Raw genomic sequence first — 20,836 nt, forward strand, 5'->3', positions numbered from 1 at the left:
AATAAGAGCCTGTTGAAAGCAGAGGCTCGTAAGTGTGGCTGCTCTGAGGCCTTTCTGCTGCGTTCAGGCCCCTCAGCCCTGCAGTGTAGCTGGGATCGGGGCTCTACCTGAGTATTTGCATTCTACTTCTTTGAATAATCTATTCCTGGCACGGACCCATTTCTTTCCCCGTTGTTCCTAGAACAGCAGTTGTTCATGTTAAATTACACATTTAAACCTATTGGGCTCATGAATTTGCCTGAAGAGAGTTGTCTGAGGACCAGCACCGCCCGTGGCTGCCTGCTCACTCCAGCTGGGGCCAAGGGCTATGGGAGGAGCAAATCACCTCAGGCTGTGGCAGTGAAATTGGCCCCATGGGCAAGTCACAATAAAGTTCACCTCAGCTGTGAACTTTAAAGGTGCCTTTTAATTTATAACAGATGGTTATTGCTGCATGTCCAGCAGGATCCTGTTTTATGGAATTTACAATCTATGTGTTAAAAGGTCTAAAAAATAGGGCACAGTCAGGGGCTGGTTTCCCCCTGGCTGCTGGTCCCACCAAGCAGAGTGGTGAGTTATGGGGGTGAAAGCACTCTGGTGGTCCACAGCTGCTGCCTACAGGCCTGCACAGACACCCATGCCCCTAAAACTGTTGTGCTTAAACTTGGAAGGTCCGATAGGCTTGGGCTGTTCCTCCACCTGGGACAGGATTTGGTTTATTGAACATTTCTATCCTCTGTCTGCTGCTGTGGGAATACAGATGCCAGGGGCCCCATTGCAGCCTGTAGGGCATGCAGGGCTCCTTCTCTGTGCAGCCTCTACCTCCTTCCCCCTTGGGTGCTGGTTGAGGTTCATGCATCCTGTTGGTGCTCATGCATCCTGTCCCAAAGTGTCCTGTGAAGGAAAGACAGGCCCTCAGGCAGCTGCCTCCTTCAGCATCGCTGCCTGCCTGGCTCTGCATTGGTCTTGGCTGTCCCACATTCTGGTCAATGGGCCCCAGCACGAACAAGAGACTCTGGCTGAAAGTAGGAGAAGGCTGAGCTGGGGCATGGGTGTCCACCACAGAGCTGTGGCCAAGTGGGGACCCTGTCCTCAGCTCTCCTTCACTATGTGAGAAACGATCCTCACTTTAAAAATTTCAAAAGGTTTATTAAACCTTAACAAAAATTACAACAAAGTACTGCATCAGGAAAGATTTCAGTGTCGGGAGTCTCCATAACTAGCTCATCTACAAAATGAATGCTCTGCCTTTTATATCCTTAGCTCCTCCCAAAGTTTTGTCAGTCAAGTCCATCTCTGCTGTCCATTGGTGAAGATTACTTTCTTACATCTTGACTGGAGGCCAGGTGTTGTCATGTTGTGCTGCTTGGTAACAAGCCCTCCCAAATGCCCTCACTACCGAGGCTATTACAAGGGGGAGGGGAAAGAGGGGAAAATATGTCCTATGGGAGGACATATTATAGTAACATCACTATACATTCACATAGGATCTGTCTCTTAACTGTGAGACCTAACTATTACATTACTCATCTATAACAACCACCTTTCCTGTGGGTTCTGGCTTGGGGGTGTCAGTCTCTGAGAGAATCAGGTAAGAGCTGATGGCTTCCCTCAGGCCGTGGCTGATGGGAGACTCCTCTCTGGTGGGGATGTGGTCTCCAAGAACAGGAGGGAGCTGCTTGAGAATAGAAAGGGCAGTCCGCAGGCAGCCCACAGCCCCTTGAGGGTCAGGTGGGGGGAGGCCCGGCCCCTGTCCCAGCTACCCTCACCTCTCAGTCTTGTTCCAGTGGAGTGATGGCTTCCTGAGGACATTGAGTGCTGTGAGGGCTGGGGCCGCTCTTGGCCCTTCCATGGGGCAGGGCTCGCAGACAGGGCAGCAGAGCCCCTAGCTGAACTCTGGGCAGGGAGCCAACAGCATCAACAGGGTACAGCCCTGCCCCCCAGGCTGGGCACACCTGGGCAGGGGAGGGACCAGCTGCCACTTTTTCCCCCTCCCTCCTTTCAGGGCATGGGGGCATCTCCCCACACACTGCTCAGGGTGCTGGGGGGGGGTGGTGGGGCATTACCAGAGTAGTGGTCCACCAAGTTGTGCAGGCTGGGGAAGGTGAGCCAGGATGAGATGTAGAGCCACCCATTATCCAGCTGGTGGATGTGATAGCGAGTCACTATGGCCCAGGCAGAGCACTTGCCCCACGGCACCGACAGGGAATAGCAGCCTGGCAGGCACAGGGCAAAGGGCACTTGGCTGGGCTGTCCCAGGACCCTGTCCTGCTCAGCCCCCGCTGCCTGATGCACTCTTTAACTCTCACATACTACAGGGATTCAACCATCCTACAGAAGTGGCAGCCATCACCTTTCTCCCCATGGGCCTTGTGGCTGCAAGCACCTCTGTGCCAGCCCCATGCCATGAGCACCTTCAGAACACTGTAGACAATAGGGAATGGCTGGGACATCAGGTGGTGTTGGTGCCACCAGCCACCTGCACAGTGGCACCTGGCAGAATCTCCTCACAGGGTGTGATGGGGCTCTGTTTCTTTTTGTGGGCTGAGTCTTGTCACTCCTACGAGTAACCCAAAGCTGCAGGAACCTGATCGTGGTTTGCTCTTTTGAGGCCCCACGGGGCTCAGCACAGACTGGGGAGCAGGAACAGCTGGAAGCAGCCCTGTAGCCTGTGCTGCTGCAAACCTGTTGTTGTTTCCATTCTGGATGTTTCTAGTTGCATTTTGGCAGAGGCCAGCTCTCCAATGCCCTTGGACAGCCTTCTGCCAGGGGCCACAGGGCCGCCAACCACATTATTCTGCAGAGGTGCAGAGGTGCCCAGTCCTCCCCCTGCCCTGGGGATGAGTTTGCTGTACACAGCAGGAGACACTCAAGCTGCCAAACCCCCAGGGGTGCAGCTCGTGCCAAGAGAAACACCAAGAGTACATAGTGTAACAATGAAACTCAGTTATAGCTTTATTCAATAACCGGTACAAAGTCCCCCTCAGGCAGAGCCTCACAGTCCCATTCCCTACCTGAAATGGAGCAGAACATGAGCATGACCCTAGGAGGAGTTGGCTCCCATTGGGTCAGGGCTGCTCAGCAGTGAGGAAAGGTTTTGCTTATCAATTGAGACTTGCAGCAGCCTGACCACTCATCCCTTTTTTCCCATTAACACCAGACCTTGGCAGCAGGCATCCTTTGTAGCAGGCATCCTTGGTGACCCAGCCAGGTGTAAAAAGGTAGCACAGCTGTGAATTCCACAAAGACAATAACTGCTATCTGCACAGTGGTGTTCACTGCTCACCCTTCTGACACGACTCACAGGAATGTGTGACTTCTGGCTGCCATACTCACTTGGTGTTTCCTGCCCCCATATAACTGCACCCTGTGCAGATCCTGCCGGGGCAGTGGGACACAGAGATGGCAGTGCAGGAGATTCTGGGATCTCCACCTGGCAAGAGGCACTGCTTCCCATTTCACAACCTGCTCAATATTAAATATTCACCCGTGCCAGGGGAGAACAGCAACCATGTGTCACTGCATCCTGCCCTTCTGCTGGGTCTGCAGAGGGTTGCAGAAATGGTCTAGAGCCAGGGCTGCTGGAGTTTAATCCCTTGTACTGGGTTAATAGTGCACCTTGTTAGTGTAGTTTACTAGTTAATTGCTTTGTTTTTTCAAGAGGCTCAGGTAAGAAATCACTCTGCTCCTTCTTAACACACATACACAGGTAAGACCAAAACAGTATTCCTGACCATTTGTTAGTCTCAGGCAGCATGGCATGTGAAACAGCCGTGGGGACAGAGAGATCTTCCAATGGGTTCTGTGTCCCAGGTACAGCTCCACACGGCATTGCCTGCTCCAGTGCCTGGAGTGCCACATCCTCATGGTCTTACCTTCTCACGTCCCACCAATGACATACCAACTGCATCACAAGGGCCCTTTAGCAGAAGCACAACTAGAAAGCAATTCTAAACCTCACAAAGCCACAGAAATTATATTTAAATGAAGAGGGGAGACAGCGGCTGTCATCTGGATTGATACACAGCACAGACAGGAGATGGCATCAGCATGTACAGTAATGGGATTTACTAAGACTGTGGAATGTCAATGAGTTTTAAAGAGACTCTGATGCCAAGGGGATACAGAAAAGATCAAAGTAATGTCACATACAGACTACCAAGGAGGTGGCTGCTTGGATGGGCATGCACAGGTTAGAGAGAACAGTTAATGCCATGTCGGATGAAATGCTAAATTCTGAGTGGGTTCAGTGGGGTGAGTGGAGCTGTCTGAATCCAGAAGAGGGGCTCCTGCCTAACAGGATACTTCCATGGTTTGAGGTGCAGCCTGGAGGTCGATTCCTTCTGGGGTTCCAGCACTCCCTTCCCCATGGGTGCTGGCATGAGACCGGCTGCGGCTGCTCTCACCAGAGCCCACGCTGGAGGAGGAGTGGCTACGGGAACGCATCAACCGGGTCATGCTGGCTGCTGGCACTGCAAGAGAGAACAAACGTGGGACTCAGACAAGGAGGCAGCTCCTGGAGCCAAGACACAGTCACTCAGGTATGTGTCACTGGGTAAGCACAGAAAGAGCTGTACCCTTCAGAAGTAAACTCACTCTTCACTGCCAAAATTAAGTCTCTGCATGTCTAAAGCAAGATGTTTAAGGCCCAATTTCAAAAGGTCCAAGGTGAGAAAATGCCAGCAGTGTAACTGATCCTCTGCAAGTGCAGCCACGGCCAGTGTCTGTGCAAACCAAGGCAGCTGTGGCATGGATGACCTTTTGAAAGTTAGTCTCATCACTCTAGAAAACCACAGAGCTGAAGTCATGCAACAATCAACAAAATACAAATGAAAGGTGGAAACCCATAGCACGCATGGTACAATGATCAGCCCACCCACAGCAGGACATGCTGAGACAGAGCAAAGCACCCGGAGAACAATTCCACTCAGCACACAGACCAGGGCCGAGGTGGATGCACGGTTGGAGGTACCTGACTCAGTGCTTAGGTGGCTGAGCTGCACATAAGGGACTGGAAACAACATGAGACAAGGAAAGGGATGAATACAGGAAAGAACCCATTAGTTGCGGTGTGTGACTAGTGGCTGCACTACTCCTGGGACCCCCAGCTACCTTTCCTTCCATTCCCAGCTTGTACACTGCACTGAAAGCTCCCAGGATTTGTAAGAACAGCTGCTAATAAGCATCTCAGGGAGATGCCAAGCTCACCTAAAAACCCTAAAGCTGAAAATCACACTGTACCTGGTGACAGCAACTCCCCACTGGCACACCCCACACCTGCTCAACAGAAATATGGTTTCCCCAGGGTATACTGTGTAACTCCAGATATGGGACAGAAATTCATGTCTTTGGGATGAGAGATTCCTGCTGCAAGTCTCCTTCAAGGCTGTTACCTTCCACCTGCAGAGTCAGCAGAAGTACATCCAGCTGCTTCAGCTCATGTACAGAAGGCACAGGAACAGCTGTTGGAGAACTGGTTTCTCTATTTCTAGCAGTGCCGAGCTGTGTTTTGCTTCTACCTTGTTCTCCCCAAGAGAACTGACCACACTCCAGTGTCCCACAGTCTTGCCCATGAAAGCTGGGAAAAATATTCTGGGACCAGCTACTAATTCTGCAAGGAGAAAATTGGCCTGTCCTTCTCCAGTGCTGCATGTCCTATTGACAAGAGAGCTGATCCCCACCAAAGTGCTGCTGAAGTGCTGCTCCCCCTTGCTCTGAAAACAGCAGTTGCTATCTTTACTAACTCCAGGAATACAACAGACATGAACATTGAAACACTCTCAGTGAGGCTGAGGGGACCCTCCTCACACAGCATCTTCCTCTGCAGGATCAGGTTCCTTTGGCCAACATTAGAGAACATGACTGTCCTACATGTGTGTGTTACCTGCAGAGCCTTCAGGAAAAGGACAGGTTCTGCTAAGCCTGACTATGATCTCTGGCAAAGCTGTGAGGAGACCCCTGCAAGTGTCCCAGCTCTTAGGGTGGCCATGCTCAGTGGTCAGCCAGTCACATAAACCAACTCCTTCCCTAACTCCAGCTTTTGAAGGCTTGTCATCCACAAAAGGGAACTCCTGACCCCAGTAGGCGAGAAAGAGCTGCTGTAGTGCACTGAGAAGCCCTTCTCCTGATGTTCCTGAGTAGTAAAGCCTTTCTTGGAGATAAAGAAGTAAAGAAGCCCTTCTCCTCTGATTCCTCAGGAACACCAAGGGCAGGGAGCTGAGCAGCTGTTAGTCTGACACACTCAGGTGACAATATCTTCTGCCTCCAAGCATGGTGAGGAAGCTACAGGGCAGGACATGCACTGGTGCAAAGCACAGCTCTCTCTGGGCTCCCTGGGTGCCTCAGAAGTCACCCAGAAACCTGTTCTGCCATTAGAGGGATTTATTGTGGAGTATTGCTTAACCCTGGTGAGTCTGAGAGAAACAGGAACATCTGAGGAGAAATGGGGGAGCTCTCATACCCGGACTAGTCATGGGGCTGCACTGCTACCTCCTTCCCCTTTGGAGAAGGTATGCACAGATTTGCTGTTCTTGGGAACACATTTTTCTGGATTGGCACAAAGACAGACTTAAAAGGTTTTACCAACACCAGCAACCAGAAAGGAGTCACCAACACGTCAGGGAACAATACTGGCTTGCTAAGGCATGTCAGCACACTAGCTGATTTTCCAGCATGGATGGATCTCCTGGCAACCACACTAGCTCAGGGGTAGGAACACAGATGCCAGTGGGTTCAGATGGACCAGAAAGCTTGAGTTCCCTTCATGACAACCCTGCCCCAAACCACAAAATTGTCTTTGCCACTTACTGTAGCCCATTCCCTGCACAAAGTACTTGAAGGCTTCAGTCAGCTTGCCAGGCTGTGGAAACAGAGAGAGTGGCTTTAGTGCAAGCAGAACAAAGGGCTCTTCTGCCCTCAAATGCCATGGGAGAGCCAAGGTGTGTCTCACCTGAACCACCTGAGGCAAGCCCCCGCAGTCGGCCATCTGCAGCAGGAAACAAAAGGCAGGTTGAGCTGTCCTGCCCAGGAGGACAACCCCAAACCAAGCCAGCACCACCCACCCACCAGGCTGAGAGCACCACACTGCAGTTTCCACCACCTCACCTCTACAACCAGAGCAAGGCCAAGGTGATACACCTTCAGGGATCTGCTGCTGAGGGAACCCTGCACCTTGAAGGCCATGTCACCAAGTGATCTCAGGCCACACTCCAGAGGCCCAGCACCTTCCCAGCCACCTCTGCCCTGGCCACTCTGCCCAACCCTGTCCCTTTGCACTCCCATACAGCCACTGTCAGGCACATTGCGGGGCCTCAGGTGAGGGTGGAAAGGACCAGTACAAAGCTGGGAAAAAGGATGTTGTTGCTGCAGAGAGCAGGGTGGAGGCAGGGCATCTCTGCTAACTCTCACGGGTCTTCCTGGCCAGTTGAAGGTGGCCATAAAGCAGGGATTGGGGGACTCCCTGACAAACTCTTCCCTCTCAAGCCCTGGCTCCATGGAGGAGAGAGCACAGCTCTGAATGACTGTCCAAAAACTTCTCAAAGCCAAATGTATGGAAAGCAAAAACCTAAGTGGATCTGAGCAAAAATAGTGTCTTTATGCTGGCCAGAATGATTCTGGAGTGGCACTTGCCTTCAGAAGCGTAGTTTTGGTTGGGTCAAGACGGGAATTGCATTCAACCTAGAAAAAAGGAGAGAGGGACATGGTGTCACACAGAAAATGTGAAAACTCAGATGTAAAATGTGGAGTAGCTGCACCAGAAGCAGTGGCTGTCTTCAGCAATGGTCGCTTCTCTGGAGCCAGGAAGGAGCAAGTAAGAAAGCAGAGATCATGTAAGAAGTGAACAATGAATAAAAGATCCAGGGAAGAAAGACAGGAGTTCCATCTAAGGGACCTTGTGATGACAGGTCCTGACTTCAACTGAAATCATCCCCTCGTTTGGGGATGCACTATAAAACCCTGGAGCACCTTCTGTGCTCTGACAGCAAGACTGGGAGGGAAGGAGACTTCTGTGCAATGCAGCATAAGGGAGGTCACTTAGTCCCCTGGCCAGACAAGGAGGTCACGACCACGTCTTCTCTGTTAAGACTGCTGCAAAAAGAGAACAGGCAGAGACTATAGGAAAAGCAACCACATTAGGGGAGGTTATTCTGGGCAGGGAACCTGGGCAGCCAGACAGGCACACTAATATGCAGAAGACCCTATCCTGTACTGTACTGTGGCCAGTAAGCAATGGGAATCTTCAAGGATAGTATCCTAGAAAAGTCAAAACTTGCAGACTTAATTTCAGACTTCCAGATCAAATAGACCAAGGCAACAGGCCATGGCCAGAAAATGTTCTCCATGCATGGCTCCTGGGTTCAATTTACTGCTTCAGGAGACTCCTATACTCTTCCACAGTTTTAGACTGCTGCTTTTGTTCACAACTTTCTGGTCTCCCCACAATCCCTGGCTGACAGGGAGGAGCAACATCCATCACAACCACACTACCCTGTGCCATGCCCCAGCTGTGCTGGGAGGGAAGTGGGTTATGGGTGTCTGCAGAGGACAGAGCTCCTAGGTGCTGCCTTCCTGGTGATGCACTACTCCAAGAGAGCTCTACCAAAAGAACTGGAGTCACACTCAGTTATTTTTAATCCCCAGGTAGCCCCAGAGTAACAGCAAAACAACAGCAATTCAAGACTGGAACCAAACTGCAGGCAGCAGCCTGGCAGAGCTCAGGGAAGGATGCATGATCCCAAGCAGGGTCCTTTGCATCACCTGTTGAGCAGGGTGCTCATTCAGATTCTGCCATCCTCACCTTGGAGTTGCCCTGAGAGCCATTCAGGGCCCCTGAGCCTTGGCTCTCCCATGAGTAGCTGGAGGACTGAAAAAGAGCTTGGGACAAAGAGCCACTGTCTGTAATTCTGAGCAAGGTGAAAGCACTGCAGGGTTGCTAAGTGACTTGTGGGGCTAATGTCACAAGAGGAAAGAGTTCATGGATACATACCACTGCTTCCACAGCAGGTGAGTTGTCACCAACAACAAGCAAGGCAGGGCACCTGGTCAAAAGCCAAAACAGAGATGTTACTCCAAGTGCATCAAAGGGGTTTCTGAGAAGGTTGAGCTTTGTGAATCAACACCCTCATGAAAGGCTCAGCAAAAAAAAAAAAAAAAAAAAGGCTCAGCAAAATCCTTGCCTGCCATCACCTTGGCATTCTGTTGTACCAAAAAATTGTCCAGGGCTTGCAGATGCACCCAGACTGTCCTCTCCATGCACACCAACTGGCACTGTTGTTGCACACATGTGCCTCTGACCCTGCCTTCTGGAGAAATTCAATGTGTTCTTAATGAGAGGACTTCCAGACACCTCTGCCCCATTGCAGCTGACAGTCCTGTACGACAGCCTGGAACTGTCTTGGACAGTCTTCCCAGTGCTTGAGCTTGGTGCAGTTCTTGCTGAGAAGCAACACCATCTTTTCTGCTGAAGAGACTGCAGAGTCAGCAATTGAGATAGGCTGATTCAGACAACTTACTTGAGTGTTTTTGCAGTCATTTCATTGACACCAACAACTGGTCTCTCAATTTCTAGATCTTTACGACTGAAAGACAAAACAGAACAATTCTTCATTAATCTGCTGAGGAAACTGATTATCATGAGGGCACACAAAATCCAACCATGAGTGCTGGCTCCAGCACCCAGGCAACTCTGTGCATCATGCCCTGATCAGGAGTCCCAGCAGTCATCCCCAGACAACAGGATTCATCCTCTCATGGCATTGCTGTGTGCCCAGAGATGAGCTACTGAGGTATGACAGTGCCTGTGGGCAGACACAAGGGCTAGGTTTGGCTCAAGGTAACAGCTGAAAACTAGGCTTAGGACAAAGGTTCCCCTGATACAATACCCAGTAGGATAATATATATGGCAGCAAATTTACTGAGCTATGGGGAAGCTATGGGAGCTGTTTGTCAGGCAAAAAGGTATCCGATACCTGTTGTATGAGGTGAGGAACAGCTGAAGGTTATCTTGGTTAATGTCCTGCGCAATATGAAGCCTGTATGTTTGGATCAAATCTAGATTTGCCTGCAGTTCCTCCTGTACAAAAGTAGAAGAACTGAAGAACAGGAAACACTTTCCACAAGTAAAGAAGCAAGTCATAAAAATGCCAAAGCATTAAAGCGCGTCCACACACGTCATTCTCTGTGAACAGTGACACAGAGGGCAGCAACTCCACACTGCATAAGGATCCCAGAGACATGAGGTGTTCATGTGATGTGCTGGTACATGCCATGCTTTGGTAATGTGACTACACTTTACAACTGACAGTGCACAAGCTGCTGCCAGAGTACAAGTATCCTGAGATGGGATTAGTTAACTCCCAAACCTCAGTAATGCTTACACAGATACAAATCACTCTGTGTTTGGCAGGTCTTCCATTTACGCTTTATGTTTAAGAAGCAAAGTACGTAATAATACTAATAAACGTAATAAAGTAAAAAAATACTTAAGCTGTAAGACTGTGACCAGGGGAAAGTTCAATTCCAGCAGCCAGTTCTAGGAAGAAACTACATTCTGAGAGAACCAGAGAGAACAGGGAATGTGAGGAAGCACTATATACAATGAAGGGCCTTGACAGTGGGAAGAGAGCAGGATGTGCACAGGAGGAAGTGGTGCTGGAGAAGGAAGCATTCCTTTCAGTGCCGATGTGTTGTTGCAAGAAGACTCCAGGTCAGGGACTGATCTGCTGTGTGGCATATACAGTGTGCACAAGGCACTATCCCTGTCATTGCCCAGTTAGCTTGCTGGTTGAGAGACAGCTAATCCCAAACAGAAGGCATTGCTGTATTCAAAGTTTTCAGGAGGGGCTGGTTTGCCTCTGCTGAAACTGAAGGGTAAGATGAAGAGCAGAATGCAGCAGTTCAACATCTGGACAGATACAAGATCCCACTGCCAGCTCCCAGCTGGCCTGTGCTCTACCCACAGTCCAAAGGCTTCCATGCTGGCTACAGAGAACTGGCTGCCACTTGTTTCTGTGGACAGTGTCCCAGGCACCACAAAGGAGTTCTATCACCAGTGCATGGCCTGGAGACAGTGAGGGCAAGAGTGAGGATGTGTATGCCCCCCAGCATGCCAACCCAAATGTGAGCTTGACTCACAGAGAAAATGGTACTACCTGTGGCAACCCTTGTCTAATGGACCAGAACTATTTGGGAGCAGACACATACAGAAGTTATAGCTCCATGCACAGTTGCACAGGCAACATTAGCATCTGCTGGGTACTTACATGGCCAAAATGATGTGCCAAGACAATATCCACTATGTTGGTTGTCCAGCCTGAAAACTGAAGAGTGACCATGAATGAGGAGGAGAGTAACAGGAAAATGCAGTTTCATCACACATTGCAAAACAGCTACTCAGAGTAAAGGAAACAATGAAGAAACTATTCATATTATATAAGAAGCAAATGTCTGAAGCTTGGGATGGACATGCAAAGCTTCAAAGAAACTGTATACACAACCCAGCTCTCCAAAAAACCTGAAACCTTAAATAACTTTAAGGCACCAGAATAAGAGAATAATTAAGAGATTCATTCAATATCAATCAAATGAAGCCTGCAAGCAGAAGAATCAGAGGAAAGCTGAGTGATCCAAGCAGTTAATCTGCATTTCTCATTCACATGATCACACCCAACCATACTCCTCTGGCAGAGACCATACTATATCCAGACTTAGAATGCAGCAGGGACAAGAAATGAAATTGTACAGTTTTCCCCAGAAATGGAACATATCCTGTATTGTGTCCTTTTGTTTTTACTCTACACATTGTTCATTAGGTGCTGTGGAGAGCACATGTGTGGGAAAGCAGAATCTCACCTTAGATGCTGCCCAGTCAATCCACCCCTTTGCACATGGATCAACATTAATAAGAACAAGTCCCTCCACCAGGTCAGGGTGGCTGAGCTGTGGGGAGAGAGCAGAGGCACACTCAGAAGGATGATTCAGTCCACGCAGTGGTCAACAGCTGGTGCAGCAGCTGGAAAGCTTCTTGCAAAAGGTGCAAGACATACTAGGGAGCTCCTCTGTGCTGGGTAGCCAGTGGCTCCCAGCAAGACCAGACCTGACTCATTTGTGGCACTGAGGTGCTCCACAGCACCTATAGACTCAGCAGTGCCTTCTGGTGACCTGTGTGCCTGGCACAGCTGCAGGTCCTGCTCAGGCCCTGTGTGTTACAAGGATCAGCAACCTTCTTTGCTCCAATCCAGCACCTCTGTGAAGAACCTCGACAAACTACTGTGCCTGGAGAGCACCTCATTCTCCTCAAGGAAGAGGCAGTTTTCCCAGTGGAAATGGGGCAAACAGCAGGGGAGTTAGTGCTGAGCCCCCCCAAGCCCCTGCAGTAGAGAAAGCTTGAGCTACAGGGGCACCCTCTCCCCAGGCAGCACCCCTGCTGCCCCCCCCGCCCTGCAGACACTCCTTCCCCTGCTCCATCCAGCAACCCAAAACCCTCCAGTTTGCCTCGGGCTGTACCTGGGCTGCACAGGTAAGAAGCACTTATGAGAACTGCTTGCAAATACAAACTCAGAAATCAGAGGCAACCAGCCTCTGTTGAGTTCTGGGGTCACTCCAAGGCAGCTCTCCTGTTCTGCTGCACTGATGTGAAGGAGAAGGAAACATCTCTGTCCTCAGCAGGAAACTGCCCACAGCCCAGGGAGTGTGTCAAGGGCACACTTGTGGCACTTCGTTGAGGACTAAGGCTGATTTGCACAAATTCCTCTTTAGCAAGGCTGAAAACTATCCAAGATACAGAAGGAACAGTGAAACACCAATGCCTCACACTGCCCCAGCTCAATCCTGACTGTAGGGAATGGGAAACAGAGAACTTTGTGTAAGGAGGGGCAGCTGCCCAGCACAATGGCTTGAAGAAATTATAGTGGCCTAAACAACTGGCAACTCTCTCACACAACAACCTGAAGTAAATTTTACTGAAAATGTCAGATTTCCAGGGATTTTTTAGCAGTAACTCTGAAAGACTCAGGTGAATTCCTGATAAATTCCTGTATCGTACTAAACAATATCCACTGATTTCACATGAACACTACACTAGAGAGAAATGTATAAGTGGGTACTGAAATAGAAGCAGCTCTCTTGTGTAAGGGTGGAGCAAAATCTGCTTCCTTTTAGTGACAAAGCACATTCCACATCAACACTAGTTTGGAGTACATCACCACATCCATTCTTTGGTGCCACAAACAGTGGACACAGCACACAGTAGTGCAGCCAGTCTCTGTGAAGATTCAAGACTGACTCTTACTAGCACTCAGGATGGGCTCTGCTGACTCAAAGGCATCACATTACAATGTTTCCATGCCTGGCACAGCTTCAGAGTAACCGTGACTGCTCCAACACAACCATCTGGATGGAGGTAGCTCTCCCATGGCTCCCTGCAGCCCTACTGTAATTACTGAATGTTACTTTGCCCATGCCCCACAACGATGACCACAGCTCACATGAGTGACAAGCAGTGAAGAGATACTTACTGCACACCTGCTGAGGACATAAGCACCAGCGCCTAGGCCAATCCCAATGAAGCTTTTCAGGCTGAAATACAGGCATTTCACAGTCAGCACAACTAAGTTAGCTCAGCTGAAGCATCCCTAGAGGCAAAGCCTTTCCCCTCTGTATCCAGCTATGCACTTATGGTTTGTTTTCAAAACAATGCAGCAATGATGCAGCAGCCATAAATTGCTTCATGTAGCAGATGTTGTCCCCAGCATAAAACTAGAGAGGGTCCCACTGGTTAGTAGATACTTGTGCCTCTTGGGACACCTCAGTGAGCATATCAGTCATGGCAAGCAGAGACGGAAGTAGGTGCTGGAATAGAGGTATCTAGCTGCCTCACCCCATTTCCCTTCAGAGACTTACTTTAGATGTGTCAGAACAGCAGGTAACATTTCAGCCAGTTCATCCATACTGGGATACTGGTACCTGAAAAGCAAGGGAGCACCTCCAAATACAGCCTGACAGAGGTTACCTTCCAGTTCCACTCAAGGTAGGAGGGACAAAGAACATCTGGCAGACATGCACAGGTTATTAATGTGCAACAATACTGTATGTTTCAGCTGACTGTGTGGATCCCATCCCTCAGAGCAAGACTAACACAGAGCTGTGGTCCTTTGGGCAGTCATACTTCTGTGGCAAGATGGACAGATGAAATGCCAGCTCGACTGCAGTGTGCTGGGTTCATGTTCAAGTCAGGAAGGTGGTACCAGACTTAGCCCTAGTGAGGTCTTTACCCATGTCTTAGTAATTGGAGAGTTCTCTGAATGACCCTTGGGAAGCTTCCTCATCTTGCCATTTCCTCTGATGTTGGCATCTGCTTACCACTACACTCAGCCTGGCAGTCCCAGCTGGCTTAAACTGCGTGCTACCTCAGTCCAGACTGAACAACATGGGTGACTGCAGAGCTCTTACCCAGATGGGAATGGGGGGGCTCCTTCCTGTTGGCCTGGTGCATCCACATGGCACACAGCAAAATGATGGGTGATCTCTTGCATGTCTTCAAAGTTAAAGAATGCATTAAAACAGGATTTGTCTGAAACAACAACAAGAAGAAATTAGACCCTTCTTTAAGTTTTATTGCAAGCCACCCTCCAAACACCACAACACACACCTGCAGGAGCTCAAGCCCCCACTGAGACCATAGGGCAGTGGGTGCTGAATGGTGTACGTGCTGTGCCTCTGCACAAAACTGCGATGCAGCAGTGAGTCTCAGCAATGGAATTACCATGACTGGAGGGCAGGCAGACAAACAACAGTCAGCCTACAATGCCCCGGAAAGCAGGGCCTCACAGCACCTGGGTACTTAAAGCACTCACAGAGAAGTACCTGTGTGAAGGTAATAGTACATTTTGTGTGGGGAGATGTCAAAAGACCAACTGCGCCCACCACCAGAACATTACACTACTGCTGCAGCCATGTAGAAGAGACTTGTTCACCTGCCCAGAACCCATGGAATGGATGCCCTCTCACACAGTGCAGCAAGTCAGCTAGAGCACTACTGTGTGTTGGGTGGACCTATTTCCATCTTTCCACCTTGGCCCTACCTTTCAAGGGCAGTTAGAATGGACAGAGCCATGTGCTCTCTCTCCTGCAGACCTTTATCTTTTCACCTTGGAATGACCTCATCTCAGCTCCATACCAGGCCTGCTACTCCCCATGCTCAAAAGCAAATACCACGAATAATCACTTTTTCAGGGTCCTGGCAATGCAAGGGCTTACGGTTGAGGCCAATGTCATGGTATGTGAGGATGACAGGTCTGTTCCCCTTGGGTGTGCCCCGCATGGTGACATGAACCACTCCGAAAGCTGTCTCAATGTCATGTTCCTGCAGAGAGAGAAGAAGGAGCCCCAGTGTTACATGTGCTGCCTTCACAGGGAACCCTAACTGAGGGCCAGCAGCAAGGACCTCATTCCCATGTTAACACTGCTCTCCTACCCACAGTACAGCTCTTGAAATCACAGAATGGTTAGGGTTGGAAGGGACCTTAAACACCATCTCATTCCACCTCCTGTCCACATGCAGGGATACTGTCCACTGTATCAGGTGGACAGTAGATCCAAGATACACCCAACCTGGCCAATTCACAATCCTGTCAAACCTCTGTGTCCAATCTCTGTGTTCAACCACTGGCCAAAGCAGCTTGCTTTTGTACAGACATGCAAATGGTCAGAGGCTGCATCTTCTCATGATCAAGATCTCTGGGATATCTATGGACTTTGGAAAAGCTGTGGAGATGTCAGGAAAGCTGGATACACAATATCACTTGTAGATCCCTTCTCTTATCTACAGAAATCAATGGAGAGGCATGCTCTTACAGTAACTATAAAAAGCACCAATTATTTTCTTGATATTAAGAAAATGCCTGCTTAGGAAAAAGCCACATGGTTCAGCTTGAAGATGGGACATTACAACCTCAGAAATATGTTTTACTAGTTTACATAAAGTATATGAATTTTTTTTTTTAACAGTAATTTTGAACAACCTGAAAGTCATTAAATCAAATACAGGACTGGTGAGAGTACCTGCCTTGCAGCACATCAGAAATCCACCTCACCCACTTTCTGGGCACTCTTGAGAGCTGGTTGTGGGGCAGAGTGATTTAGTTCTTGCAGTGCAAGACCTTCCTTCACCCAGCTGTGTGTCTTTTCAAGGACTCCAAAGCCTGTCTCTTCCCCTTGCTCCAGGATTGTGGCAACAGGAGGACACTGGCCCAGCCAAATCACATGAGGTAGCCTGAAACCTTCTCGAAACTTGTGTTTGAAGGATAACAAGACACCCCTGTCTGTCCTTGTCCTCAGAATGGGGCTTGGTTTTGCCTGCATGCAGCTGTTGCATTGCGCATGTACAGAAGCTGGAGTACTTATCTACAAAGCAGCAGAGACCCATCTGCAGACGACATTACCTTATCTGAGGCTCACCTGGCTCCCTTTTCCTTAGGAGATTAGGGGTAGGAAAGGACTCGTCTGTGTGTGCAAAGTGAGCATGTGTCCACGTGGCAGGAATTCCTGTCCTCACAGCAAGGCTGCACAAAGCAGCCCAGGATGCAGTCCCTGCTTCCTCAGCCTCCAGCAAACCTCCAGGCTCTGCCCCTTGCCCATGTCTCAGCTCTCAGGAGTGCTCTGCTGAGCTGGACAAAGCTCTGTCCTGTACTTCTGAAGGATGTGCTGTGCAGCCACAGCACTGGACTCCAGTTTAGTGCTCTCCAAGCCTACAAGTGTTAATGAGTCCTTTAAATAAAGTGGCCACTTTTGGAGAAGGCAACTGGCAGTGCAGGTGGCTGGAAGGGCGAAATACAGCGAACTCAATGGAGAGTGCAGCAAGTGCCCAAGTGGCCGGAACCTGCAACCCTAACCTGCACTTCCTTACACCCCTGAGGGCTGGACTAAGGACTTCCACTAAGAGCAGGTCTCTCTGCCAGCTTTGGCACTTGCTAGGCTCTTCCATAAGCAGCTATCCAGTTACCTTTTTTTTTTTTTTTAATTAATCTTGCTTTGTTAGACTACTGCCAGGTCAGTGAGTTAAGAAGCTCATAGAGTGGTCTGGCAAATACTGGTTCTGGTTCAGAGCCCAAAGGAAGTGCATCGGGTGGCAGAAGGAATGGCCTTGCCCTGATCACAAGATCAATTAAACTGATTCACAGCTCATGAAGGGAGGAGACCTGCAGGAGATGACGGAGGTTCTATAGGCAGCAGCAAAAGCTCAACTATCAAACAGAAGCACAAACACTATACTGAGAAAATAATGAGAAAAGCAAAGAAAGCAACAAAAGAGCTGATGATATTGAAATATGTCTGCAATACAGTCTTTTCTGTAGTTACATTTGAACTTACTGAGTTTTACCCCCAGTTTCCCTGAGAGTGATTCAATGTCAGTTTTTACAGCAAACTTTATTTTCTTTGAAACTTTCCCTGGAGTTTTAGGGCTTTTATCTCAATCTCTGATTGCAAAGGACAAAATCATTTTCAGATGACACACAATTAGCGTACGCATGACTCCCCATCACCTGTTTGTCTCCACAACAGCTCTCCTATGTATCAAAGCCACAGGACAGCATGAGATGGGAGCTTAAACTGAAGCTTAGGTATTATGGTTTAGATAACAACGCAGTCTCTACACTTATACAACTGCTACCTTGAACTGCCCCCCAAAAGTTATTATTTAGTTACATTATTACTGGCCTATTACTCGCTCAAATGTGGAGCAGAATAACTCACTTACAGTGGGTACCAGAGCACTCAGTGAGAGAACAGGAACTTTGCAGGCTGCACCCTCTGCCCGTGACAAACATACTTTCCTCGTGTCCTTCTTGTAGACACCCTTCACAGCTGCCTAACTGCTGCCCAGTTCCAAAACACAGTTCTGGCATGTTTACTCCTGGTATTTGCCATCTGCTTGTGTAGAAGTGTTGTGTTGGAAAGTAACAGACACTTCCAGACTCTGGCACACTTGGTTTCTTTCTGCTCTCTGCTCACACTATATCAGTGTAGTTTGAAAAGAGATTCAAGGTTTGTTACTTTGCAGGTGCTCAATTCCAGCTAACATCTGAATGCTTATCTGGTCTAGTGCAGGGAAGCAGTGATATGAGAAGGCAAGTGGAAAACACGTGGCCAGGAGACAGCCAGACTTTTGCAAACCTGCAGTCTTTAAAATAAGGGAGATGAATGCAAGAGAAGCTCATGATCCACAGGTTGTGTTTTGAAGAGCTGAATAGAATTTAATTTTCACTTAGGGATTGAAAACTTTATCAGAAGTTTTTCTTGTGAAAAAAGATATTTTTATCTTTTGCCTTTATTTGTACGGTAGATAAAAATAAACAGCAGCTGCAGCCCACCTGCTGCAAACAGGAGGTGGGTAGCAGAGGCAGTGTGGCTCCCAGAGCCGGCCCTCAGCAGCCGCAGGCACTGCCAGTGCCACACTTGCTGCTGAGGCTGGGCAGGCAGCTGCCATTGATCCACCCAGAGCACCTGGGATTCATAGCTTCAAACACCAGCAGTGCCTGGAGGTCGGGAATGAGAAGAGCAATGATGAAGGAAGAACAGAAGGCATGGAGACCAGCTGCAGCTGTAGCCTGCTGGGATGACTTCAGGAGCCTGTGCTAGGGGAAAAGGATAAAGTGATACAAGTTCTCAAACACTTGCATCTTGTAACAGTTTCCCATCTTGTTACTTTTCCAGCTTCCAGCAATCTGTAGGTCCAGTAAGACTTCCTTAACTGGAGGCGTGGTCTTCAACTTTCTGAGGATAGGGCTGCAACTGCCCAACACTCGTGCTTTTGGTACCGCTCTCCCCCTGTGACCAGAGCAGCTGAACCTTATTAATGTGTGGGGTAAAGAATCACATAATTCCCCATCTCGTATCTGCTGATTTTGCATGAAATCTCCTTGCCTTTGGTTTGGAAGCTGGGGAGCAACTGACCGCATTTCCATACTCCCCAGAAGCAATACCCTAACAGCTCGTGACCCTCACATGCTCCTTTCTGGGCTGATATGCTTGCGACTATCCAGCCCGCCCCAGTACCGCAGCTGACCCTGACCATACTGCTGGTCCTCCAAAACTGCCCCAGGGAGCTCTGTCCTTGCTGAGCCAAGGGGCTCAGCAAGGTTGCCAAATGCATGCAGGCACATGTTGTGGATGCACAGAGCAGCACAATGGAGTTGCTTTGTTCTCTGTTCCTGATGAAAAAGGATTGATTTGCTTTGCTGAAAGCCACAAGCCCTGTGCTGACATTGTCACTCATCCCCTGCAATGTTAAGGTCTTACGCCTCCGGGTTATCATCTGCTCTGAGCCCATGCTTTCATTTTCCACTCTAGGAAGGTTCGACTCAATGTGCAGCACATTTTGTTTACCCAAAGGCAGATAAGTTTTGTCACTGCACCTTCCATCACTTTTTCCATACCTCTAGGGAGTATATTTAAGCAGCACAGGTCCCAGTACAGACCTCCAGAGTGCTCCTCAAGTGATCTCGACTGTGAAGACAAATGCTGGGTTTTTTTAGTAAGTATTTCATCCATCAGTGATGGATTCTCTTCTGACTGCATGGTCTCCTAAGTCCCTTAAGAGATATGTCTTAAGACTCTTTTTGGTCCTGTCTCTTGGAAATCCAAGTAGGCTGCATTGACTGAATTATCTTTATATCACTACTGATTGATATGAAGAATTCCAACAGCTCTGCAGAGCAGGACTTCTTCCATTTAAAAACTTACATTACCCTTTCCCAATATTTATCAGTGTCATTGATCCACTATACTCTGCTAATTGTATCAGTCTGTCTGGTATAGTTGGTCAGTGTATTTCCAGAATTCCTCTGAATTCTGATCTGTCTTATAAAATGTCTGGCAGATGAATCATTGGGCACCATGGCAGATTCAACAGAGGAGCATAACCTCTCACTTAACACCTTAACTATTTAATCTTTAAACTTATTTAAAACTCCTGGGTTGATACTTCCAGTTCTGGCAACCTGCTACAAATGCATAAATATTATTTTTGTAGAGCCTCTGCAGCAGGCACTGTGGGTTAAGGCAGGATCTGTGCTGACTCTCCACAAAGCATTCCAGCACAGTGCTCTCTGCGAGTTGTTCTGTGCCAAGCCTGCATGCAGAAAAAAATTATGTTTAGTTTTTCTGCTATGATTAGCTGTAAGCCTCTCTTCCAGGTTCCATTTTGACAGATCTGAAGCAGGAAAGTTGTGTTTTTCCCCTTTGCAAATCATCTCTCAAACCCCTCTCTGTTCATATATTTAACCAGTTAGAGTTTACAACCTCTTCCATTTTCTCTAGCTTTTTAAAAAATGCTTTGTTTACAATAACCTCCCTGCCCTTCTGTTAGACATGCTGGCTTTCTGGCACCATTCCTTGTCTCTGCTGCAATGGATAGTGGGCATTTGCTCTCTGCTCAGTTTATGTTCAACAATCTTCTCTATTTCTGTGCAGGCTTTGTTCTGAACTTTGAGTGCAAAACTAGTGAAGTTTTCTGTGGTTTGCTGGTTAGTTTTTTCCTTGTCCCCAAGGATGTTGATCTGGAATACATTATGGTTCCCATCGCAGAGCAGCTCTTGGAAGGCACAGAATACATTTCTCTGCCCTCAGAATCATGTCAATGATGGTTTCTCACGCTCTGAAGCTCCTTAACCTGCTGCTCCACAGAAGTTTGTGGCTAAAATGCAGTGTTGTCACCGTGTAACAGATGCAACTTTGATTGGCTGACTTCATGATGAAGTGCCACTGGAAAGAGTCCTTCTCCTGTCCATCTGCCCTGCCCCATGTCCAGTGAGCTGATGGTCTTACAGAAATCTGTAGGCGGGAGTGCACAGTTGGGTTC

General features: G+C 48.7%; 2 protein-coding genes across 5 annotated transcripts in view; both read right to left on the bottom strand.

Annotated features, from left to right (window-relative positions):
- Positions 1-1,161: 1,161 nt before the first annotated feature.
- On the bottom strand, positions 1,162-2,344 carry SLA2 (Src like adaptor 2). Its single transcript, XM_054516682.1, is given in 5 exon segments — positions 1,162-1,618; positions 1,621-1,654; positions 1,749-1,875; positions 2,046-2,247; positions 2,333-2,344. Coding segments are annotated over 5 exon segments (492 nt in total). The 3' UTR covers positions 1,162-1,501.
- A 566-nt stretch (positions 2,345-2,910) lies between these two features.
- Positions 2,911-20,836, bottom strand: part of NDRG3 (NDRG family member 3) — a 58,671-nt gene continuing 40,745 nt past the window's right edge. Inside the window, exons 3-16 of one of the 4 annotated variants that reach the window (XM_036395965.2) lie at positions 15,235-15,340; positions 14,428-14,548; positions 13,879-13,941; positions 13,494-13,554; positions 11,830-11,916; positions 11,241-11,297; positions 9,948-10,048; positions 9,492-9,557; positions 8,966-9,017; positions 7,609-7,656; positions 6,929-6,964; positions 6,787-6,838; positions 4,952-4,990; positions 2,911-4,451 (exon numbers count right to left, since the gene is read on the bottom strand). In XM_036395965.2, the coding sequence (XP_036251858.1) occupies positions 4,273-4,451; positions 4,952-4,990; positions 6,787-6,838; positions 6,929-6,964; positions 7,609-7,656; positions 8,966-9,017; positions 9,492-9,557; positions 9,948-10,048; positions 11,241-11,297; positions 11,830-11,916; positions 13,494-13,554; positions 13,879-13,941; positions 14,428-14,548; positions 15,235-15,340 (1,068 nt within the window). In that variant the 3' untranslated portion in view covers positions 2,911-4,272. Of the gene's footprint in view, positions 4,452-4,951; positions 4,991-6,786; positions 6,965-7,608; positions 7,657-8,965; positions 9,018-9,491; positions 9,558-9,947; positions 10,052-11,240; positions 11,298-11,829; positions 11,917-13,493; positions 13,555-13,878; positions 13,942-14,427; positions 14,549-15,234; positions 15,341-20,836 lie in introns of all 4 variants that reach the window. The other 3 variants (XM_036395964.2, XM_036395963.2, XM_036395966.2) reach the window with 3 other exon arrangements.

This window comes from Molothrus ater, chromosome 17, assembly GCF_012460135.2.
Source record: "Molothrus ater isolate BHLD 08-10-18 breed brown headed cowbird chromosome 17, BPBGC_Mater_1.1, whole genome shotgun sequence".
NCBI lineage: Eukaryota > Metazoa > Chordata > Aves > Passeriformes > Icteridae > Molothrus > Molothrus ater.